The 22,024-nt window shown below is 35.2% G+C and overlaps 1 protein-coding gene across 1 annotated transcript; it reads right to left on the bottom strand.

Annotated features, from left to right (window-relative positions):
• Positions 1–19,120: 19,120 nt before the first annotated feature.
• On the bottom strand, positions 19,121–19,952 carry LOC139852930 (dehydration-responsive element-binding protein 3-like). The gene has a single exon (XM_071842274.1). It carries the CDS (start codon positions 19,929–19,931, stop codon positions 19,263–19,265), a length of 669 nt encoding a protein of 222 aa, XP_071698375.1. The 5' UTR covers positions 19,932–19,952; the 3' UTR covers positions 19,121–19,262.
• Between the last annotated feature and the right edge of the window lie 2,072 nt (positions 19,953–22,024).

The raw sequence follows: 22,024 nt of genomic DNA, 5'->3' as shown, positions 1-22,024 counted from the left end.
GGAGTTTATCATTGATTCGTATTTCGTCAAGAGGAATTACGACATCCTCTTCAGCTAAACATTTCTTCAAATTTGACACGTGAAATGTGTCGTGAACACTACTAAGTTCTTGCGGTAGCTTTAATCGATAAGCAACTGCTCCAATTCTTTCGGTGATTTCAAAGGGTCCTACGTACCTAGGACTTAGCTTTTCTCGTTTACCGAATCGTACAACGCCTTTCCAGGGTGACACTTTCAACATGACTTTGTCGCCCACTTGAAATTCTAGCGGTTTTCTTCTTACATCAGCATAACTCTTTTGGCGACTCATGGCCGTTTTCAATCGATGTTGTATTTGAATGATCTTTTCGGTGGTTTCGTGAATAATTTCTGGTCCAGTAAGTTGTCTTTCTCCTACTTCACTCCAACATATAGGAGATCTGCACTTTCTACCATAAAGTGCTTCAAATGGCGCTGCGTTGATGCTCGTATGATAGCTGTTATTGTATGAAAATTCTGCCAACGGTAAGTGTCGATCCCAACCGGTTCCAAAGTCAATCACGCATGCCCGTAACATGTCTTCCAATGTTTGTATTGTTCTTTCACTTTGACCATCTGTCTGTGGGTGATAAGCGGTGCTCATATCTAATCGAGTTCCCAATGCTTTTTGTAATGACTGCCAGAAACGTGATGTGAATCGGGTGTCGCGATCAGATATGATAGAGATGGGTACACCATGCCTGGAAACTACTTCCTTCAAATATAGGCGTGCTAATTTCTCCATACTGTCTGTCTCCTTTATTGGTAGAAAGTGAGCTGATTTAGTTAGACGATCAACTATCACCCAAATAGTATCATGACTACTTGCAGTCCTTGGCAATTTCGTAATGAAATCCATAGTTATTCTTTCCCATTTCCACTGCGGAATTTCTGGTTGTTGCAGTAATCCTGACGGCTTTTGGTGCTCAGCTTTGACCTTTGCACACGTCAAACATTTGCTTACATAAGTAGCAATTTCTGTCTTCATATTAGGCCACCAATAAAACTTCTTGAGATCGTGGTACATTTTCCCGTTTCCTGGGTGAATTGAGTACCTCGTTTTGTGTGCTTCATCTAGTACTAGTTGCCTTAGATTACCATGTTTTGGTACCCATATCCTATCAGCAAAATACAGGGTTCCATCGGCTTTTACTTCAAGCTGTTTTTCTAACCCTCTGCTCATTCCGCCTTTTTCATTTTCTTCTTTTAAAGCCTCTAACTGTGTTACTTGAATTTGCTTTGTGAGATCAGTACGAATTGTAATATTCAAAGCTCGGACCCTAAGAGGTTTTACTCTTTCTTTTCGACTTAGGGCATCAGCTACAACATTAGCCTTTCCGGGGTGGTAACGGATTTCACAATCGTAATCGTTTAACAACTCTACCCAGCGACGTTGCCTCATATTGAGTTGTTTTTGATCAAAAATATGCTGAAGACTCTTATGGTCGGTGTACACTGTACACTTGGTGCCATATAGATAGTGTCTCCATATTTTGAGTGCAAAAACTACTGCTCCAAGTTCCAAATCGTGCGTCGTATAGTTCTTTTCATGAATTTTTAGTTGTCGTGAGGTGTATGCGATGACTTTTGTGCGTTGCATTAATACACATCCTAAACCTTGGCGTGAAGCATCACAATAGATCACGAAATCATCATTTCCTTCCGGTAATGACAAAATGGGTGCAGACGTTAACTTCTTCTTTAATAACTGGAATGAGGATTCCTGTTCTGTGGACCAATCATACTTCTTTCCCTTTTGAGTCAATGCAGTTAAGGGTTTGGCGATTCTAGAGAAATCTTGAATGAATCTTCGGTAGTAACCAGCAAGACCTAAGAATTGGCGGATTTGTGTTGGAGTCTTCGGTGTTTCCCATTTACTAATGGCTTCGATCTTGGCGGGGTCAACTTTAATTCCATGTTTACTGACAACATGGCCCAAAAATTGTACTTCTTGTAACCAGAAATCACACTTCGAAAATTTTGCGTACAATTCTTCTTTCTTGAGTATCTCTAGTACCAGTCTTAAGTGTTGCTCATGTTCTTCCTCGTTCTTCGAGTAAATCAATATGTCGTCGATAAAAACAATGACAAATTTGTCTAAATACGGTCTACAGATGCGATTCATTAGATCCATGAATACTACTGGAGCATTAGTCAATCCAAAAGGCATGACTAAAAATTCATAGTGACCGTAACGGGTTCTGAACGCTGTTTTAGGAACATCTTCTTCCTTCACTCTCAACTGATGATATCCGGAGCGTAGATCAATCTTAGAATAAACACTTGATCCTTGCAATTGATCAAACAAATCATCAATCCTCGGTAATGGGTACCGATTCTTGATCGTTAATTTGTTTAATTCTCGGTAATCTATGCACATTCTCATAGATCCATCCTTCTTTTTGACGAACAGAATAGGAGCACCCCAAGGTGAAAAACTAGGACGAATAAATCCACGGTCCGATAATTCTTGCAACTGGTCTTGTAATTCTTGCATTTCTGAAGGTGCAAGTCTATATGGAGATCGGGCTACAGGTGCAGCTCCTGGTATGAGATCAATCTGGAATTCTACACATCTGAGTGGAGGTAGCCCCGGTAATTCTTTTGGAAATACTCCGGGATATTCTCTTACAACCGGCATGTCATCAATGCTTCTTTCTTCAGTATCGATCTTCTTTACGTGTGCCAGAATAGCATAACAACCTTTTCTTATAAGTTTCTGGGCCTTCATACAGCTGATAAAGTTCAGTTTTGAGTTGTTCTTCTCCCCATAAATCATTAATGACGTTTCATCCTTACGAGGGATGCGGATTGCTTTCTCAGCGCAAACAACTTCCGCTCTTGTTTTGGACATCCAGTCCATGCCAACGATTACATCAAAACTTCCTAATTCTACGGGTATCAAATCAATTTTGAAGGTTTCACCAGCGAGATTCATTTCGCAACCATGGCAAATTTTATCGGCTTTTATCAGTTTACCATTAGCTAATTCAATAGTATATTTATCGTCTAGAGGTAATGATGCACATTTTAGTTTAAAACTAAAGTCTTTACACATATAACTTCTATCAGCACCCGTATCAAACATAATAGAAGCTAGTTGATTATTAACGGTAAACGTACCCGTGACAAGATTAGGATCCTCACGTGCTTTACTGGCACTAACATTAAATTCCCTCCCACGTGCGGGTTCTTTGTTCTTCTCCTTATCAGGGCATTGATTTATAAAGTGACCAGACTTCCCGCATCCATAACATTTCTTGACATCGGTCGATTTTGTCTTTACTTCAGAAACGGTGGCATAACAATCTTTCGCCACATGTCCTTTCTTGTTGCACTTATCACAGACCACTTGGCAATAGCCTGCATGATGTGTGTAACATCTTTTGCAGAACGGATGAGGTCCCTTATAGTTTGGACTTGCAGTTGCCCCATCTTGTTTACCTTTAAAAGTTTCTTGTTTCTTCAGATGAGTACTTTTGCCCTTATAGTCTTCCTATTTCCTCTTTCCTTCAGTTGTCTTGACTTCGGTAATTGGTGCCTTAATCGAACTCTCTGTGATCTGGTCCATGAGTTGGTGTGCCATTGTCATGGCTTCCTGCATCGTATTTGGTTTGGACGATGTAACATTTCCTTTGATATTGATCGATAAACCGTCAATATACATTTCTATCTTTCGTTTCTCGTTTGGCACCAATTCGGGACACAACAAGGCTAGTTCCATGAAACGCTTTTCATAGTTATTGAGATTCGCGCCGATAACCTTCAGATTACGTAACTCAGATTCCATTTTTCTGATCTCGTTTCGAGGACAGTACTCCTCGATTAGCATCTTTTTCAGTTCTTCCCAAGAGATATCATATGCCGTATCTATTCCTTCTGCTTTAGCATAATTGTTCCACCAAGTAAGTGCACCATCTTGCAACGTGCACGAAGCATACTTTGACTTGTCTCCGTTCGCACAATTACTGATTTTGAAAACGGACTCCATCTTTTCAAACCATCGGGTTAGACCGACTGGTCCCTCGGTTCCACTAAACGTCTGTGGTTTGCATCCTTGAAAAGTTTTGTATGAGCATCCGTTTCGTGAGTTTGTGTTTACGGCTGCTGCTTTGGCTGCTGCTTCGGCTGTTGCTTTTGCTGCCTCGGCTGCAGCAATTCTTTCATTCACACGTTTCTCGACTAGTTGCTCAAACTCAGCATCCGACATTTGAGACATGTTTCTTCAATAAACACAACAGATATAATTTAATCATATAGAATATTATAGGTAAAATGAGTTGTCAATAGTTAATCGTAGCATATTAATAATATGAACCGATTATTATAAAAGCCTTTTCTTCTTATTAGCATTTTATAATTATTTCTAGAGTATTACCTACCCGTTAAGTTCATACATAATAGCTAGTACAAGGAATTAACTACTAAAATCCTAATAATATTCCACTATGAAAAATTATAGCGAGTTACTACATTATTATGTAATAATAATAATAAGAAGTAGTAATAATACAAATAATCATTCCATGCATTTATTATTAATAAACCAAAATAATACAATACCATACAATACTGATATTTTACATATGCTTATTTTACATAACAAGATAGAGTAGCACACATAAGAAATAAAATAGAGCATGGAAGATTTATGGTTGCGATGTCGTTTATTCAGAACTATCAGAAACTTCTTCCCATTTGGTTCTCTCTGCCAATTGTTTGTGTGCACATGGTCCGACAGACATTCTGGCAGTGTATTTTATTTTTAGTTGGGGTTTTGAGGTACCCGTTGTAACATCCGTGTTACATCCGTCCCACATCGGTTAGAGAGGGAAACGAAGCATGCCTTATAAGGGTGTGGAGACCTTTCCTAGCATGACGCGTTTTGGGACCACAAGCGCAGCAGATCCCATGAGAACTCTGCAGTTAAGCGTGCTCAGGCGAGAGCACTACCAGGATGGGTGACCTACTGGGAAAGTGCTCGTCGTGTTTGGTTGCCAAGAAAAATCCGTGAGCAACCTACGGGGGAGACAAGGGTACGTCCCTATCTCTGCAAAGCGGACAATATCATGCTACGGGGATCGTTTTACCTGGGGTGTTATATAATGGTATCAGAGCCAGGCCCCGGACCAAACGTGCACAGCGAGGACGCTGTGTCCCATTAGGGCGGAGGATTGTAACATCCGTGTTACATCCGTCCCGCATCGGTTGGAGAGGGGAACGAAGCATGCCTTATAAGGGTGTGGAGACCTTTCCTAGCATGACGCGTTTTGGGACCACAAGCGCAGCAGATCCCATGAGAACTCTGCAGTTAAGCGTGCTCAGGCGAGAGCACTACCAGGATGGGTGACCTACTGGGAAAGTGCTCGTCGTGTTTGGTTGCCAAGAAAAATCCGTGAGCAACCTACGGGGGAGACAAGGGTACGTCCCTATCTCTGCAAAGCGGACAATATCATGCTACGGGGATCGTTTTACCTGGGGTGTTACACCCATTGCCTCAGTGGGTTTAATACAATAAGGGTGGTTACGGATCGAATGGTCATGTTCTTTTTTAATAATTAAGGACATTTTATTATTGTGGTTGTTTTTATTATCTATTGCAAGTTGGAATTTCTCCTTAGTGATCTCTTTTATTTCATTAGCGAAATCCTCCTCCTTACTGATCTCTTCTGATGACGAACTGTCTGAGTCATGTGTAGTAGAATATGATGACGAACTGCAAGAATATGTACCGGTGGTCATGAACCGAAATCTGCCAGGCGTAATCGGCACAACCCACCCGTCGGCGGTATATCTGGACCAATGTCCATATTTGTTTAGAAATGGACGATCCTCGTTTACTCCAGGGATCATGGGTCCATGCCAACGATACTGTGGCTCTGGAAAACTAAAGCTGGGTGGAGCTGGAACCTCCTCTGGGTTTACCGGGAGTTGAGATTCCCCGGCTAACACAATTTCTTCTTTAATAGGTATTGGAATGCCCTTTTCAGTTGTGGATAGAATAGATTCAGTGTCCGATTCCGAGTCGTACAAAATGATAGGATTAGAGGAAGTCATCTATCACATAATTGAAACAACAATTACGTTAGCATATAAATATATCACATATAATGTTTTTGACCAAATAATAAGCAAAAATCAGTAACAACAGATATGGTCATAGTCCAGACTCACTAATGCATCCTAACAATTACAAGTTAAACACACTAATGTAATTTCTGGTTCCCTATGACCTCAAGCTCGGATACCAACTGTAACGACCCGTCAAAATCGCTATTAACGCGGCACGTTAATCATTGATTCCACAGTGAGGTTTTGACCTCTATATGATACGTTTTGATAAAATATTGCATTCATTAAAATAAGTGACTTTCTAAACATAGAAAGTTATAAACATGTGGGCGAGTGCTTAGGTATAAGCAAAACCCCGAAATACATAAGTCTTTAATTTACAGGTTGACATCACAGTCCAATTATTTATTACACAATGCAGTTTTATTTTGAATGCAATAAACTTTGTACAAAGCATGAGAGACTCCATGCAGGCAACAAGCACATCACAGCGGAAGCATTCTAAGGACCTGAGAATAAAACAGGCTAAAAAAAAGTCAACACGAATGTTGGTGAGTTATAGGTTTAATTGCTCGAGTCATAAACATGTATAAAGATAGACCACAAGATTTCATCAAAAGTTTATCAATAGATTCTACGTAACAGAGCACCCTGGTAACTAAACTTAACGCTATAGTGATAATTACCCCATTCGTTTTAATACACGCAAACCAACGTGTCTTAAACTCAAATAACATACGTCCGTTAAAAGGCTAGCGCTCTAGCTCGGACGGGGATGTCAAGCCCTATGGATCCATATACAATTATTCGCGCCCACCAGTCCATATCCTATGTACTGGCAGCTACTAGTTACCAAAGCTAAGGGATTTCCGGTTTAACTCAGTGTAGAATTTAGTATGTACTTGTGTCTTATCGCGTTTAAAATAAATTGCATGCATTCTCAGCCCAAAAATATTTAAAGTATTTAAAAAGGGAGACTATAAACTCACAGTTCAATATTGAGACTCAATATTGTAGGCAAATTGCGTAGACGTAATGACGGTAGATGACTGTATGGTTGGCCTTGGATTCAAGAACAATACCCCAAACAATACCCAATATTTCCCTAGCTTAAAGCGGTTTGAAACCCGAATTAAAACACCCTCGAATATACTTTATTATTATTAACTTAAATTAAAATTATAATTATAATTATAATTATAAATTAAAATTTATATTACATAAGAAAATATGTTGTGAAGTATTTCGTCGAACAAACTGGCCTTTTTATAGTACTTTTCGATTTACTGTAGCTCATGCGATCGCATGAGTTTTCAGTGTTTTTGCCATGCGATCGCATGGCCGCCTTTCCCGTTTTGTTTGCTAGTTCGTCGACATCAAATAGTATTACTGTAGCAAATAGTGTTTTACTGTAGCAAATAGTTTTTTACTGTAGCAAATAGTGTTCACTGTAGCACTGTAGCAAACTACGGTTTCACTGTAGCAAATAGTGTTTTACTGTAGCAAACTACGGTTTCACTGTAGCAAATAGTGTTTTACTGTAGCAAATAGTGTTTTACTGTAGGAAAGTCGTTTTTACTTGTACATATATATATACATACATATAATTGTTCATGAATCGTCAAGAGTAGTCAAAGGTAATTGTATATATGAAACAGTTCTAAAATTTATGAGACTCAATCTAACAGACTTTGTTTAACGTGTCAAAATAATAAATCGTATAGAGAATTGGTTTAAATTAGTCGAAATTTTTCGGGTCATCACATAATCATGCTAATTTCTCTATACCATCCTCTTATTTTATTGGCAGAAAGTGTGCTGACTTAGTAAGACGATCGACTATTACCCAAATCATATCATAACCACCTGCGGTTCTCAGTAACTTAGCAATGAAATCTATGGTAATGTTTTCCCATTTCCATTCTGGGATTTCAGGTTATTGGAGTAGGCCCGATGGTTTCTGATGTTCAGCTTTGACTTTAGAACAAGTCAAACATGCTCCTACATATGTGGCTATATCGGCCTTCATTCCTGGCCACCAAAAGTTTCTCTTGAGGTCTTGGTACATTTTCCCCGCTCCGGAATGTATTGAATATCTGGTTTTATGTGCTTCATCTAGTACCACTTTCCTCAAATCTCCATTCTTTGGTACCCAAATTCTTTCAGCTAAATACCTGGTTCCGTCTTCCCGAATATTAAGCTGTTTTTCTAATCCTTTGGGTATTTTCCTTCCAAAAATTCCTTTCTTCAAAACCTCCTGTTGTGCCTCTTTTATTCGAGTAGTAAGATTAGTATGAATAATCATGTTCATAGCTTTTACTCGAATAGGTTCTCTTTCCTTTCGACTCAAGGCATCGGCTACCACATTCGCTTTCCCCGGGTGGTAACGGATTTCACAATCATAATCATTTAGCAGCTCAACCCATCTACGCTGCCTCATGTTTAGTTGCTTTTGATTTAAAATATGTTGGAGACTTTTGTGGTCGGTGTATACAATAAACTTGACTCCATATAGGTAATGTCTCCACATCTTTAATGCAAAAACAATGGCGCCCAATTCCAGATCATGTGTGGTGTAGTTTTGTTCATGAATTTTGAGTTATCGAGAAGCATATGCAATCACCTTCTTCCGTTGCATAAGAACACACCCAAAACCCATTCTTGATGCGTCGCAGTAGATAACAAAATCTTCCATTCCATCAGGTAACGATAAAATAGGTGGGCACTCAACTTCTTTTTCAACAATTGGATGGCACCCTCTTGTTCGGAAGTCCATTCATACTTCTTCCCCTTATGTGTCAATGCGGTTAAAGGTTTGGCTACTCGGGAGAAATCTTGAATAAATCTCCTATAATAACCGGCTAAACCCAAAAATTGACGTATTTGCGTTGGAGTTTTCGGGGTCTCCCAATTTTTGATGGCTTCAATCTTGGCGGGATCAACTTTGATTCCATTACTACTAACTACGTGGCCAAGAAATTGTACTTCATTTAACCAAAAAACACATTTAGAGAACTTAGCATAAAGTTATTCTTTTCTTAACAGCTCTAACACAAGTCTCAAGTGTTGTTCGTGTTCTTGGTTATTCTTCGAATAGATAAGGATGTCATCAATAAAGACAATAACAAACTTATCTAAATATGGACTACATACTCAGTGCATGAGGTCCATGAAAACTGCGGGTGCATTGGTTAAACCGAATGGCATAACCATGAATTCGTAATGGCCATAACAAGTTCTGAAGGCTGTTTTTGGTATATCGGCTTATTTAACCCTCAGTTGATGATAACCCGACCTTAAGTCGATTTTGGAGTATACGCTTGAACCTTGGAGTTGATCGAATAGGTCATCGATTCGGGGTAAAGGGTATTAGTTTTTAATGGTGACTTTGTTCAGCTCACGGTAATCGATACACATGCTAAAAGACCTATCTTTCTTTTTAACGAACAAAATTGGAGCTCCCCATGATGACGTACTCGGTCGGATGAAACTACGTTCTAATAATTCTTGTAGCTGACTTTGTAACTCTTTCATTTCGGGGGGCGCAAGTCTATATGGAGCACGAGCTATTGATGCGGCTCCTGGTACAAGATCTATTTGGAATTTAACGGATCGGTGTGGAGGTAGTCTCGGTAATTCGTCCGGAAACACCTCAGGAAATTCTCTTGCAGTGGGAACGTCATCGATTTTCTTTTCTTCTTTTTCAACCTTCTCGACGTGTGCTAGTATAGCATAGCAACCTTTTCTTATTAGTTTGCGCGCCTTCAAACTACTAATAAGATTTAATTTGGCATTACCCCTTTCTCCGTACACCATTAAGGGTAATCCGTCTTCTCTCGGAATGCGAATCGCCTTCTCATGACAAACAACTTTGGCTTTCACCTTGGACATCCAGTTCATTCCAATAATTATGTCGAAGCTTCCCAATTCCACAGGTATTAAATCAATTGCAAACGTTTCGCTAAGTAAACTAATTTTTCGATTTCGGAAAATTTTATCAACCTTAATTAGTTTACCGTTTGCTACTTAAACTATACACTTTTTATCCAAAGGCGTTAACGGGCAATTTAATTTGGCACAAAATTCTCTACTCATATAACTTCTATCGGCACCCAAATCAAATAAAACATAAGCAGGTGTATTGTTGATAAGAAACGTACCCGTAACAAGTTTCGGGTCTTCCTGTGCTTTCTCCCCATTAATGTTGAAAGCTCTCCCACGGCCTTGCCTATTTCCATTCTGGCACTGATTTATGGTATGGCCCGGTTTTCCACATCCATAGCAAACAACGCCGTTATTATTTGTTCCGACATTATTTGCTCCTTTGTTTCTATTTGGTCCGTAGACTTCACACTTTGCCGCAATATGGCCATTCCTATTACACTTGGTACATAATTCTCTACAAAACCATTCCGGATGAAATGTATCACACCTGGGGCATATAGTTCTTTGCCTTTTGTTGTTGTCATTGTTGTTGTTGTTGTTGTTGTTGTTGTTGTTGTTGTTGTTGTTGTTGTTGTTGTTGTTGTTGTTGTTGTTGTTGTTGTTAGGGTTATTGTTGTTGAGTCGTTTGTTGTTGTTATTGTTGTGATTGGGATTATTGTTGTTGTTATTATTATTGGGATGGTTGTTGCGGTTGTTGTTGAGATTATTGTTGTTGTTGGGGTGGTTGCGATTGTTGTTGTAGTTGTTGTTTTGATTATTGTTGTTGTTGTACTGGTGACCTTGATCATTGCTTTCCTCCCACTTTCTTTTTCCCTGTTTCATTATAGCCTCCTCGGCCGCTTCTTTCTTTATCCTTCCTGTAATTTGGCCTATCAATTTGTAGGCTATACGGCTCGCTTTCTGCATTGTTGCAGGGTCGTTAGCACCTACATGCTCTTGGATTCGTTCCGGCAACCCTTTTATGAATGCTTCAATTTTTGCTTCTTCATCCTCAAATGCTCCAGGACACATTAAAGCCAGTTCATTGAAACGTCGCTCGTAGGTAGTGACATCTAACCCTTGGGTTGTCAGTGCTTTCAGCTCCTTGAGCTTGTTGATTTCGGTTCTGGGACGGTACTCTTCCGTCATCATGTGCTTGAAAGTGGACCATGGAAGTGCGTAGGCGGTATTCTGTCCTACGTAATCCATGTAGGTATTCCACCATGTCAAAGCAGTACCCCTGAAAGTATGTGTGGCATACTTAACTTTATCCTCTTCTGCGCAGTTGCTGATTGCGAACACGGCTTCAACCTTCTCTGTCCACCGCTTTAGTTCAACTGGTCCTTCAGTTCCTTCAAACTCATTGGGTTTGCAGGCCATAAAAGCTTTGTAGGAACATCCTACCCGGTTGCCATTGTTTCCTCCACTGCTGGAACCCGATTGGTTATTGTTGTTCATTGCATTCACCACTGCAGCCATATTTGCAACGAAAGCTTGAAGTTCTTCTGTGTTCAATTGTTGTTGTCTAGTAGCTGGAGGAGCCATTTCCTTCAAAAATAGCCGACTGAGTTAATCATATAGAATTTTAGAAGTAGCCAAAAAGTATTTTGTAGCTTAATATGAACTTATTATTATAAAAGCCTTTTCTTCATATTAGCGTTTTATAACTATAATAATGTTCATACTTAGCAGCTAACACACAAATTAACTACTAAAATTCTAATATGAAAAACTATGGTAAGTTATTACGTTACTACGTAATAATAAGTTGTAATAATAATAATAAACCTTCCATGCTTATTCTTATTATTATACAATCATAAGGAAAATTACATTGCGGATTTTCTTACAAACTTAAACACACAATATAATACATATTATACAATGCATGGAATACAGGATAGCTACCGATGGTTCAAGAACTGCGAGATTTCTTAGATGTTGACATTTTTTCTTTCTCGGCCAAACGTTTGGATTTTCGTTTGGATAGTTCTTTTTCCAATTCCTCCCAATTGGTTCTTTCGGCTAATTGTTTGGGAGTAAAACCAACAGTCGTTATACGAGCGGTCATTTTATAAACTGGTCTCTTAGGTGGTTCAGGTGGATGATCACAAACATTTTGGGTCATAATAGGTTCATCGGGTTTAGGATCGGGTATAATAGCCAAAGATTTTCCCAAATCACGTTGTGGTTCGGTAATTTCCACAACTTCTTCAGGATCCTCTTCTTCGGGTTCCTCTTCGGGATCTTCTTCTAGATCCTCTTCTGGAACCTCTACTGGCAATTGTGAATCTTCCCAATTTTTCCAACAATTTTCCACTTTAATGGTAGCACCAAAAGTCAACTTTTTCGTTGGTTCATAAGTCGTATGCTTTGACTCAGCCTCCGAATCACTTGATAAGTAAATGAAATCTGAATCACAAGAGATGCTTATATGATCGGATGAAGTCATCTATCACATAATAGCAGGCACATTAAGAGAATGATATATCTTATAATATTTATATGTTAATAATCTTATGTTTCCAACAATTATATTAAGCAATCATTTTTAAAATAATTACAGTCGAAGTCCAGACTCACTAATGCATCAAAAATCAGTTAGACACACTAACGAAAAATTTTCTGATTCTCTAAGACCAACGCTCTGATACCAACTGAAATGCCCGGTTCATATTAATTATAAACGTTTTATATTAATTGGTTTCTTTGCGAGGTTTTGACCTCTATATGAGACATTTTTCAAAACTTGCATTCTTTTTTAAAAATAACCATAACCTTTATTATTGAATAAAGGTCTTAATGACATAATTTAGATTGTCTATCAAAGATAATCTCCTCAAATAAATAAGTTTTTACACAACCCATTACAATATGATCAAATATATTACAACAAATACTCCGAATGCAAGTTTAAACAATATAAACAATTATGCTGACTCCAAATCTTGACCTTGGGTTGGCATACGACAGCGAAAGCGTTTTTAATATTCACCTGAGAATAAATTTGCTTAAAACGTCAACAAAAATGTTGGTGAGTCATAGGTTTAATTTCTATATAATAATCATAACATTTAATAAGCCACAAGATTTCATTTAATTAAATGCGCAGGATCATTACAACTGTAAAAATCATTCATACGATGAGTTGCCTGGTAACCGACCTTAACATAGAGCGCTTAAGATATCTGGCATCATACATTCCACTATTCAAATGTATGACAAGAACCCTTCGAAGTACTAAAGCATTTCCACTATTCGAAAATGGGGGTGGTTGGTGCCCGTTGATCTACCTTTAGGATTCACGTCAATTAGTGTTTTTCACTAATTCTTAGGTTACCAAACATAATAATAATAAGTACAGATATCCGGTATAACAATTCAATCGTAGAATATAGTTCCATGAACTTGTGCTTATTTTGTAAAACATTAATAAATTTTGCATGTATTCTCATCCCAAATAATTTAAATAGTAAAAATGGGACTATAACTCACTTGCGATGATTTCCGAATAGATGGTGGTAAGACTTGGCCTTCCACAAATTCACGAACCTAATAATAATATTCTTGTATCAAGATATATATATATATATATATATATATATATATATATATATATATATATATATATATATATATATATATATATATATATATATATATATATATATATATATAATTAATATTCCATACTTATGATACTTGTGATAATTTTAATTGTCCATTGTTAGTAGTCCAACATTCGTAGTCCAATAGTCCAATAGTCCAACAGTATAAATATATATATAAATATAAATGCGTATATTGTGTTAGAATTCACTAACACTATAATATATTGTCTTAATATAATAAGACACATAATATGTATATTGTCTGAAACAATCCGCGACTCATTGTATACATGTCTCGGGCTCGATCACAACTCAAAGTATATAATATTTTGGAATCCACTTCGAACCACAACTAACTCGAGATTACTGCCAATGGTGTCTAATAGTTCGTTCCAATAATATATATAGAAGAAATCAAAATGATATGTCAAAACTTTGTATACGAGTCCACGGTGATCAAATCATATATATATATGGTGTCTTACGATCTTTATTAAGACTATAATATATTGTCGTAGAACTTAATCACGACTATTATAAATTGTATTTCCATAAGTTCGGGAACAAGACATGTAAAAATACATGTAGGATACAAGGTAAGTTAGCTAGGATAAGGTTAGCATCCATTTTTATAAATCATGTCCATAGCTAAAAATTAAGAAAAATATCCAATTTTGTTTTACCCATAATTTCTTCGTTACAAATCCGTTTTGAGTGATTCGAGTTGCCATGGTTTCGTTTCGAACTCAACATTATTAGTCTTAACAGAAAAGTATAGGTTTATAGTCAAAAATACAGCTTAGGTGTCAAAAAATAGAAGATAGTCATATCCGTCGTAAGAACGACATCTTGATGACCCTTTTTGAAAAACATACTTCCACTTTGAGTTTAACCATGGATTTTGGATATATTTCATATCCATATAAAATAAGATTTTTCACCAAAGGAAATCTTTTAATTCAAAGTTTAAAATAGGTTTTTAAAATTAAACCCAAAACAGCCCCCGTTCGACTAAGACGGCGTATATTCGATTTTAAGGTGTTCTTCGTGTTTACAAGTTTTATATCCTCATGTTAGCTTGACATACTGTCATAATACATGTGTTGAAGTGTTTTAAAAGTCAAGTTAGAAGGATTAAGTTTATTTGCAAACAAGTTTAGAAATAATATAAACTATGTTCTTGTTGTTATTAGTTATAACTCAAAATAAGATAGCTATATGAATACGAATAGAATAAGATTATGAATAAGGTTACTACCTCAAATCAAATGAGTAAAGTTGCTGGAGAAATAAGGAGAATATCTTGAGTTCAAAGATACCCTTGATGGCTTGGAATTCTTGAAGTGTTCTTGATCAAGTTTTGTTATGATGATTATAACTTGGATTATGAGACCAATACTTGCTGAATTGAATGGAGGTTTGAGAGAGTTTTTGAGTATGTGTTTAGAGGGTAAAATGATGTAGTTAATTGTAATGAAATGGATGGTTATTTATCCTACATTTTGGCATCAAAATGGGGACAACAACATGGCTCCATGGTTTGTAATTTTATGCATTTAGTCATACTAGTTTCCAAGCCATGGTTCCCACAAGTCTACATCATGTTTATACATGTCTCACAACTGATTGAGGGCTGCTAAGATCAATGATTTGGTATGTATATACCCATAGTAAATACGTATAGAAGCTGGGTATTATACGGGTATAAATACCGTATGAATACGAATAGGATTCTTGATAAAATTGAATGAGAAAATGAGTATAGCTATCTTTATTGAGTATAAATATATTGATATATATTATTAAGTCTTTCAAAAGTATATTTATACATATTAATACAATACATATACATACATTTTAATTTAGAAATTATTACAACGTTAATCGTTATATATGTATATAGTCTTGAAGTCTTTAAGTTAGTAATCTCATTTTATGTATATAACCAATTGTTATTATATATAATGAGATACTTAAATATCATTTTAACAAATCATAAGTATATATATATATCCATATATACATCATTATATAATTATTTCAAATTATGATGTTCGTGAATCGTCAGACAGACTGGGTGGTCAAACATTTGCATAAAATCCATTCCAAATATATATATCTTGACAAGTTTGATTGCTTAACATGTTGGAAATATTTAATTATGTAAATATTAATCTTCAATATATTAGCGGAAAAATCCGGGTCGTTACATATAAATAGGTTTTTGCCTCAAGTTAGGGTATCAGTTTTTCTTTACGATTTTTAGCCTACTTTTGCTACAGTTACGAATTTCTTAGCTTTTCTACATTATTTTGAGAGGGTTTATGCTATTGCATTAATCTTGGTTAGTTTTATCTTTGTAATCACTTTAATCTTTATTCAATTTAATGTCTATGTTTGTTTATCTTTTGTATTTTGTCATTTCTTGCATTAATATGAGTAGCAAAATTCATAGTATCTGCTTAGATGATTGAACTGAGGTGAAAGATTGTTATCTTTATAATTTAGACAATTCATCTTATTACTCAGATCTTGTTTAACTAAAGAACGACCGTTATCAAGGTTAATTAACTAGTTGAAGTTATGGAGATTATTAGCTATTTGACGAGAGTTGAATTAAGTTGTGATCTTTACTAGGTTATTGAATGTGAATAACTTAGGCCTTCGAATAATTGTATGCGGGACACCAGTATAATTAGACGATTAGCAATTAAACTCTGATAGACTTAGATAATTGTGGAATTGTGAAGGGACGCCAAAGCAATTCAAGTTAGATTATTATCTTGGGTGATTATTTGGTGACTTGATTAGAAAACTAGGATTAACGAGAGTTGAGCTAGGGATTTAGTCAATAATCTGTGAGAATCGATAGATAATTGCAGTGTCACCATAATTATAATTGTTTGCACCGGACTTAACAAGCAATTCTGATCCGAAAGAATTGACTCTAATCGGATACTTTTCTCTTTGATTTAAGTTTAATTTACTTTTCACGATTTTGGTTTTAATTCATCAAAAACTCCCCCAAATTTTACTAGGATAATTATTAGTTAAAGTTTCTGATAAAACTGATCTCTGTGGACGTACTGGTCAATTTTACTTATAAATTACTGTACGATCGGGATTACTTGCTTGTATTGTGTGATAATTGTTGGATATTTTTACTAGTTATTTTAGAGTACGAAATTACACATCAATTAGTGATCAATGGATGTAATTAAGTTGTATCGTAATAAAGGTGTTCAAGTAAATGAAAATGTAATCATTTCAAAAATCAAATTCAATTTCTCTTCTTTTCTCTATCTCCTATCAAAACAAGAAAATAAACAAATATGAGATACTCCAGTACCAGAGATTACAAATGAGCATCAAAACATGATCGTAAACACCCTTGGACTAGCAAACCGATTAAAGCTAAGCATCCCTAATTAGCAGATGAGATAACCAAACATGGATTCAATGACTATACGATAATTAGTTCATCTTGAATTCCAAATAAGTCAAATACACATGGCCCGATAAGAGGTCAAAACTTTGTGTCATTTATGTCCATTCCCGAAAATCAATAAGGGTGAATAGATATTTTGATATCGACATTGATATGAAAAATGAAAAGGAGAAAAAGGAAGTAGAAGCATGGGAAATAAGTGAAGTTGTTGATCAATAAAAGTATCATAAAAACGTGAATAGTTTTCTACATTTACCAAATTTTGGCGTCTATATATAGGCATTTATTAATTATTGCCACCACTCTTTTGTCCAACATAAAAACAGTCACCTTTAGGAAATCATGAGGCTTTTATAATTGGCGTTCCGGGTATTCAAGGCTCGGGTTTAATTAGCGTGTTCCTTTGTTTAGCGGTAGGGTTAGTTTTCTTTTTCCGAGCCTTGGAATGCTTTTGGTTCGTTTGTTCTTTTGTTCGTCTTTTTCATCTATTGATGAAAAGACTTTGTTTAATGTTATCGTTTTTTTTTTGCCAAAAAAAAAAATAAATAAATAAATAAATAAATGAGGCTTTTATAAGGCAAAAAATAAGTCATTCATAAATGCTAGTGTTGTATTCGGTTTAAAAAAAAACTATATATTTGGTTTTTACATACTGAACTTACCAATTTGACATTGCAATGTAAATAACAGTTTGATCTGATTCGTGTATTAATAGAGAAAACTAACAGGTGTACTTGTTGAGTTTTTTAGTTTCCGTTTGCACAGGACAAAGAAAACTTAGCCGTTGCAAATATAGAAAGAGATGTGAAGAAATGTTGTGTATAATTTGAGTTAACAGGGACGGAGCTTGAATCATTTAATTGAGGGGGCCAAAATTGTTCGAAGTTAAATGTACTTCTAATACATATGAAAATTTTATATATTCATCTTTTAAACAAATACATGAACTAAATGAACAACAAACTATTACATAACATATATTAACGTATTACAAACTTACGATTAACAAAAACGACTAAAATGTACTCCCTCCGTCCCACCACAAGTGTCCACATTTCTATTTTGGGATGTCCCATTTCAAGTGTCCACTTTGTGTATCAACCAATAAGAAGAGGTTATTCTGGAGAGAGAAGATTTCTGATTGGTTGAGAATGGAGTTAGTGGGATTTCCTAAAACTGTGTGCAAAAAGTAAGTGGACACTTGTAGTGGGACGGAGGTAGTATTATATATCGATTTATTGAAACTTTCAAGTTTATATTAATCATCTTTTCTATGAATAAAAGTTTAAACATGCTAATAAGAACTTACATTTATCATTCATTAATTAACTTTATTGTTGAATCATCATACAATACTCAAAACAAAATTGTATTTGAGACTGTTATCTTTTATATTTTTTGAATTTTTCTAAAAATAAGCTTTGATAAGTAGAGTGAGTAACATTGAAGTTTATGAGATACCGATTAAAGATATGACATATATCAATATATATTAATGGATTAATGTTAATTCTTTTATTTATGAGGGGCTAAAAGGATAAATGTTATCTATTTCTTGGTCACACTAACATGAATTTTATAGCTGTAAGTCTAACTTTTGGGGTGGCCACAGCCCCCTCTAGCCCCTACTATCCTCCGTCATTGTTTGAGTAGTAATTTGTAATAAAGAGTATATATTTTGAAAGGAAATAAAAGTTAGTCGTTGCAAATTCTAACGCATAATTTTTTGTCCTTTCCTCCTCACATCTCGCGCTCAACATTTCCTTACCAAGAAAATATCTGGAGGGCAATCCACGGCGAGGGAATGGCAATAGCGCCCTCAAGGGCAGTTGCGGCCGTTGCGAGTGGCCAAAATAATCTAGGAGTCTAATGTTCAAATACTTATTTTCATGAATAACAATTTCTTCTAAACAAATAAAATAACGAGGTGAATAATAAAAGTATTATGGTGTAAATAATGTGTCATCAACACATATATGAACTAATTAACACAAACAAAAGAGATAAATTGGTATTTACATATATTATTATCCAATTAAAGGTATCACTTAATGCACAAAAACTAACATACACATGACAAGCACGCAAAGATGTAACCCTTGGATGAGAAAAATGAGAAGGGCCAAAGCTGAAGAAACAGTAAAAAGAAAAAGTGACAAAGTAAAAAATCAAGAAAAACAAAACATCAACTAATAATTCCACCATGAACATTCAAAAGCAGTAGAAATCATACTTTCTTGATCATCACAATTCGGTGGATAAAACCATCCATCCACCATGGAATCAGTATATATATAATCGTTCTTTAACTCAACTGATTCAAAACTCGGTCCTAAAACCGGTAATTCGATAATATTATCGAGTTCATCTGAACTTGTATCTTGTAAAAATGTTGGTGATTGAAAGTCAAAGTCAGTCATGGCGGCTGCTTTCGCAGCAGCCGCCTGTACGTCTCTTGGGGAGCAAGAAACCGCATGTGGCAATGATCCAACAAGTTTGGGAAAATTAAGAATGGCTGAACTTCCTTTGATACTAAGTGCTGCCACATCATGTGCTCGTGCAGCCATTTCGGGTGTCGGATATGTCCCGAGCCATATCCTTGATTTTTTCCTTGGCTCGCGGATTTCAGACACCCATTTGCCCCAACTTCTCATTCGTACACCTCGGTAAACGGGATGTTTGGTTGTGGTCGAATCACGCCGGTTTCTTTTGATGGTTTTGGTTTCAGGGATTTGGGAGTTTGATAAAGTGGTGCAATCATGAGGTTCAGAATTGGGATTTTGTCTACTCATTTTGTTACAAACAGATGATTGATTCTTGTTTAAGTAGTACCCAAAAGTTGAAAGAGTAGCAATCATATGAAACTTGTTTGTAAGGAAAATAATAAAGTTTAAGACTTTTTTGTACAGGTATTATTATTGTTATATGAATAATTAAAGACAGTAGGATCAAGTAGTGACTTTAAGACTCATTTCATTTCAAAATACCATGCAATACAACAAATACTTATAGCAAAATCTAATAATTAGAAAAAATGAGAGGTAGGGTTAAGTTAGAACAGTGATAGCGGTGGGCCACCCTAGATGAGATGGAGAGACGAAAGTTTTAGTACAATGGGATACCACACAATAATGTTGTACTTTCGAGACTTATTTGGTATTAAGTTTTGTTGTTGTTTGGAGAATTTTTTTTTTTTTTTTTTTTTTTTTTTTTTTTTGCAATTTTTAGTAGTCTAGCTACTACCAGTGAATCTAGGGATGGCAATGGCCATCCGATTCAACGGACATTCATTCGATCCATCTAGTTCGTGATGAATATCGATAATTTAAATGGATATGGATACGGATATAAATAAACCTAAATGAATATGGATATGGATGAAAACTTTCATCCATGGATATATCCATTAATACTCGAAATACATTTATAATTACATAAATATAGATATATGCGAACAAATTTACTATTATAAACATATTTAGCATCACACATATTTTAATTGCAACCATATAATGAATACATATAATGAATAACTAAAGATAACAATAAAACACATAAATCTAGTTGAATAATCATATAAATTACACATTAATTTTGTCATAACCTATCTTTAATAATAAATTTAACAAATCTTGGTATATCTTCGACAAAAAAATACGTTCTTGTGGATATATTTTAATTATGTCGCCTTATATATATTTTTAGTATATTACGTTTTTATATTTATCATATATTAGGAAATATAATGATGTTTTTTGAATATCCATTGGATATCCATTAACCCACATAACCCGTTGGATATAGATATGAATGGGTGAACTAAAATTAAATGGATATAAAATACGGATACAGATGAACATAAACTAAATGGATATATGGATACAACATCACCCGATCCATATCTGATCCATTGTCATCCCTACCACTGATTACACATTTACATGTACTCTTCTCTTAACAATTTTTATAAGCTTCTATGATTTATTATAAATTCTTGATCTTGATTTGTTAGGGTACGAGTAGTGGTGACGTCGTAATTTCAAAGTTCATGAGAGAAAAAACGGTAAACTTCAAAAGTAATTTAGTGAGTGAGTACATCAATGTCTTTAGTTAGTCTACTGAAGAGATAAATACGGATTAGTTTTTTTTTATATAAAATTTAATATTTTTGCTATGATTTAATTTAATTTAACTTATCCCGATTTATGTATTGTCATGGATGTCGATGACAATTTGAACTTTCAACGTCATTATTCATTATAAGATTCTCGATTTTGTACGTACAAGATCAATTATTTGTAACATTTTTTAATATAAGAAAAAACGTGGGTTAAAAAATGAAGAGAAATATTGAGAAAGAAATAACTTTTGGGTGAAAGTATATTGTGATTATAAGGAATAAAAGAAAAAAAAGTAATATTCTAACCGTTGGGTTAAATTTTTTAAAAAAATAATGGTCGAAACGCGTAAAATCAGCGTCGCTTGAGTAACTTTGTTTCTGGAATATTGGGCTAAAACGTCTGTCCAGAGTAGCGGAACTATCGAATTCCAACATTTTAAAAGGTAGAATTTGAAAGGAAAAAAAAAAAAAAAGGCAACAATTCCCGGTGCTCTTAGATTTATCAGAATTGAATTAAGCTCTCTTCTTCACACTTGTAATCAAAGAAAAAAAAAATGAAATGTAGAGTAAAAATGATTAAAGAATGTGATCTTTCTGATTTGAATATAAGGATTTAGAAGAAAATTACATTAAATTATCTATTCACTTGTTTTTCTTTGTCTTCCCCCTTAGAATAAAACTGGAAAACACAAATATAAGTTACTTTCTTTTTACTTACTTTATTTTCTCTTCAAATAAAAAAATCTCAGATAACACAAATATATTTTACTTTCTTTTTTACTTACCTTATTTTTTATTCAAATAAAACTCGACTTAAAGTAAGTTAAATTG

The sequence above is a fragment of the Rutidosis leptorrhynchoides genome, chromosome 6 (assembly GCF_046630445.1).
Source record: "Rutidosis leptorrhynchoides isolate AG116_Rl617_1_P2 chromosome 6, CSIRO_AGI_Rlap_v1, whole genome shotgun sequence".
NCBI classification, from domain to species: domain Eukaryota; kingdom Viridiplantae; phylum Streptophyta; class Magnoliopsida; order Asterales; family Asteraceae; genus Rutidosis; species Rutidosis leptorrhynchoides.
Note: the sequence above shows the minus strand (reverse complement) of the source record. Positions and strands in the feature narration are given on the sequence as shown.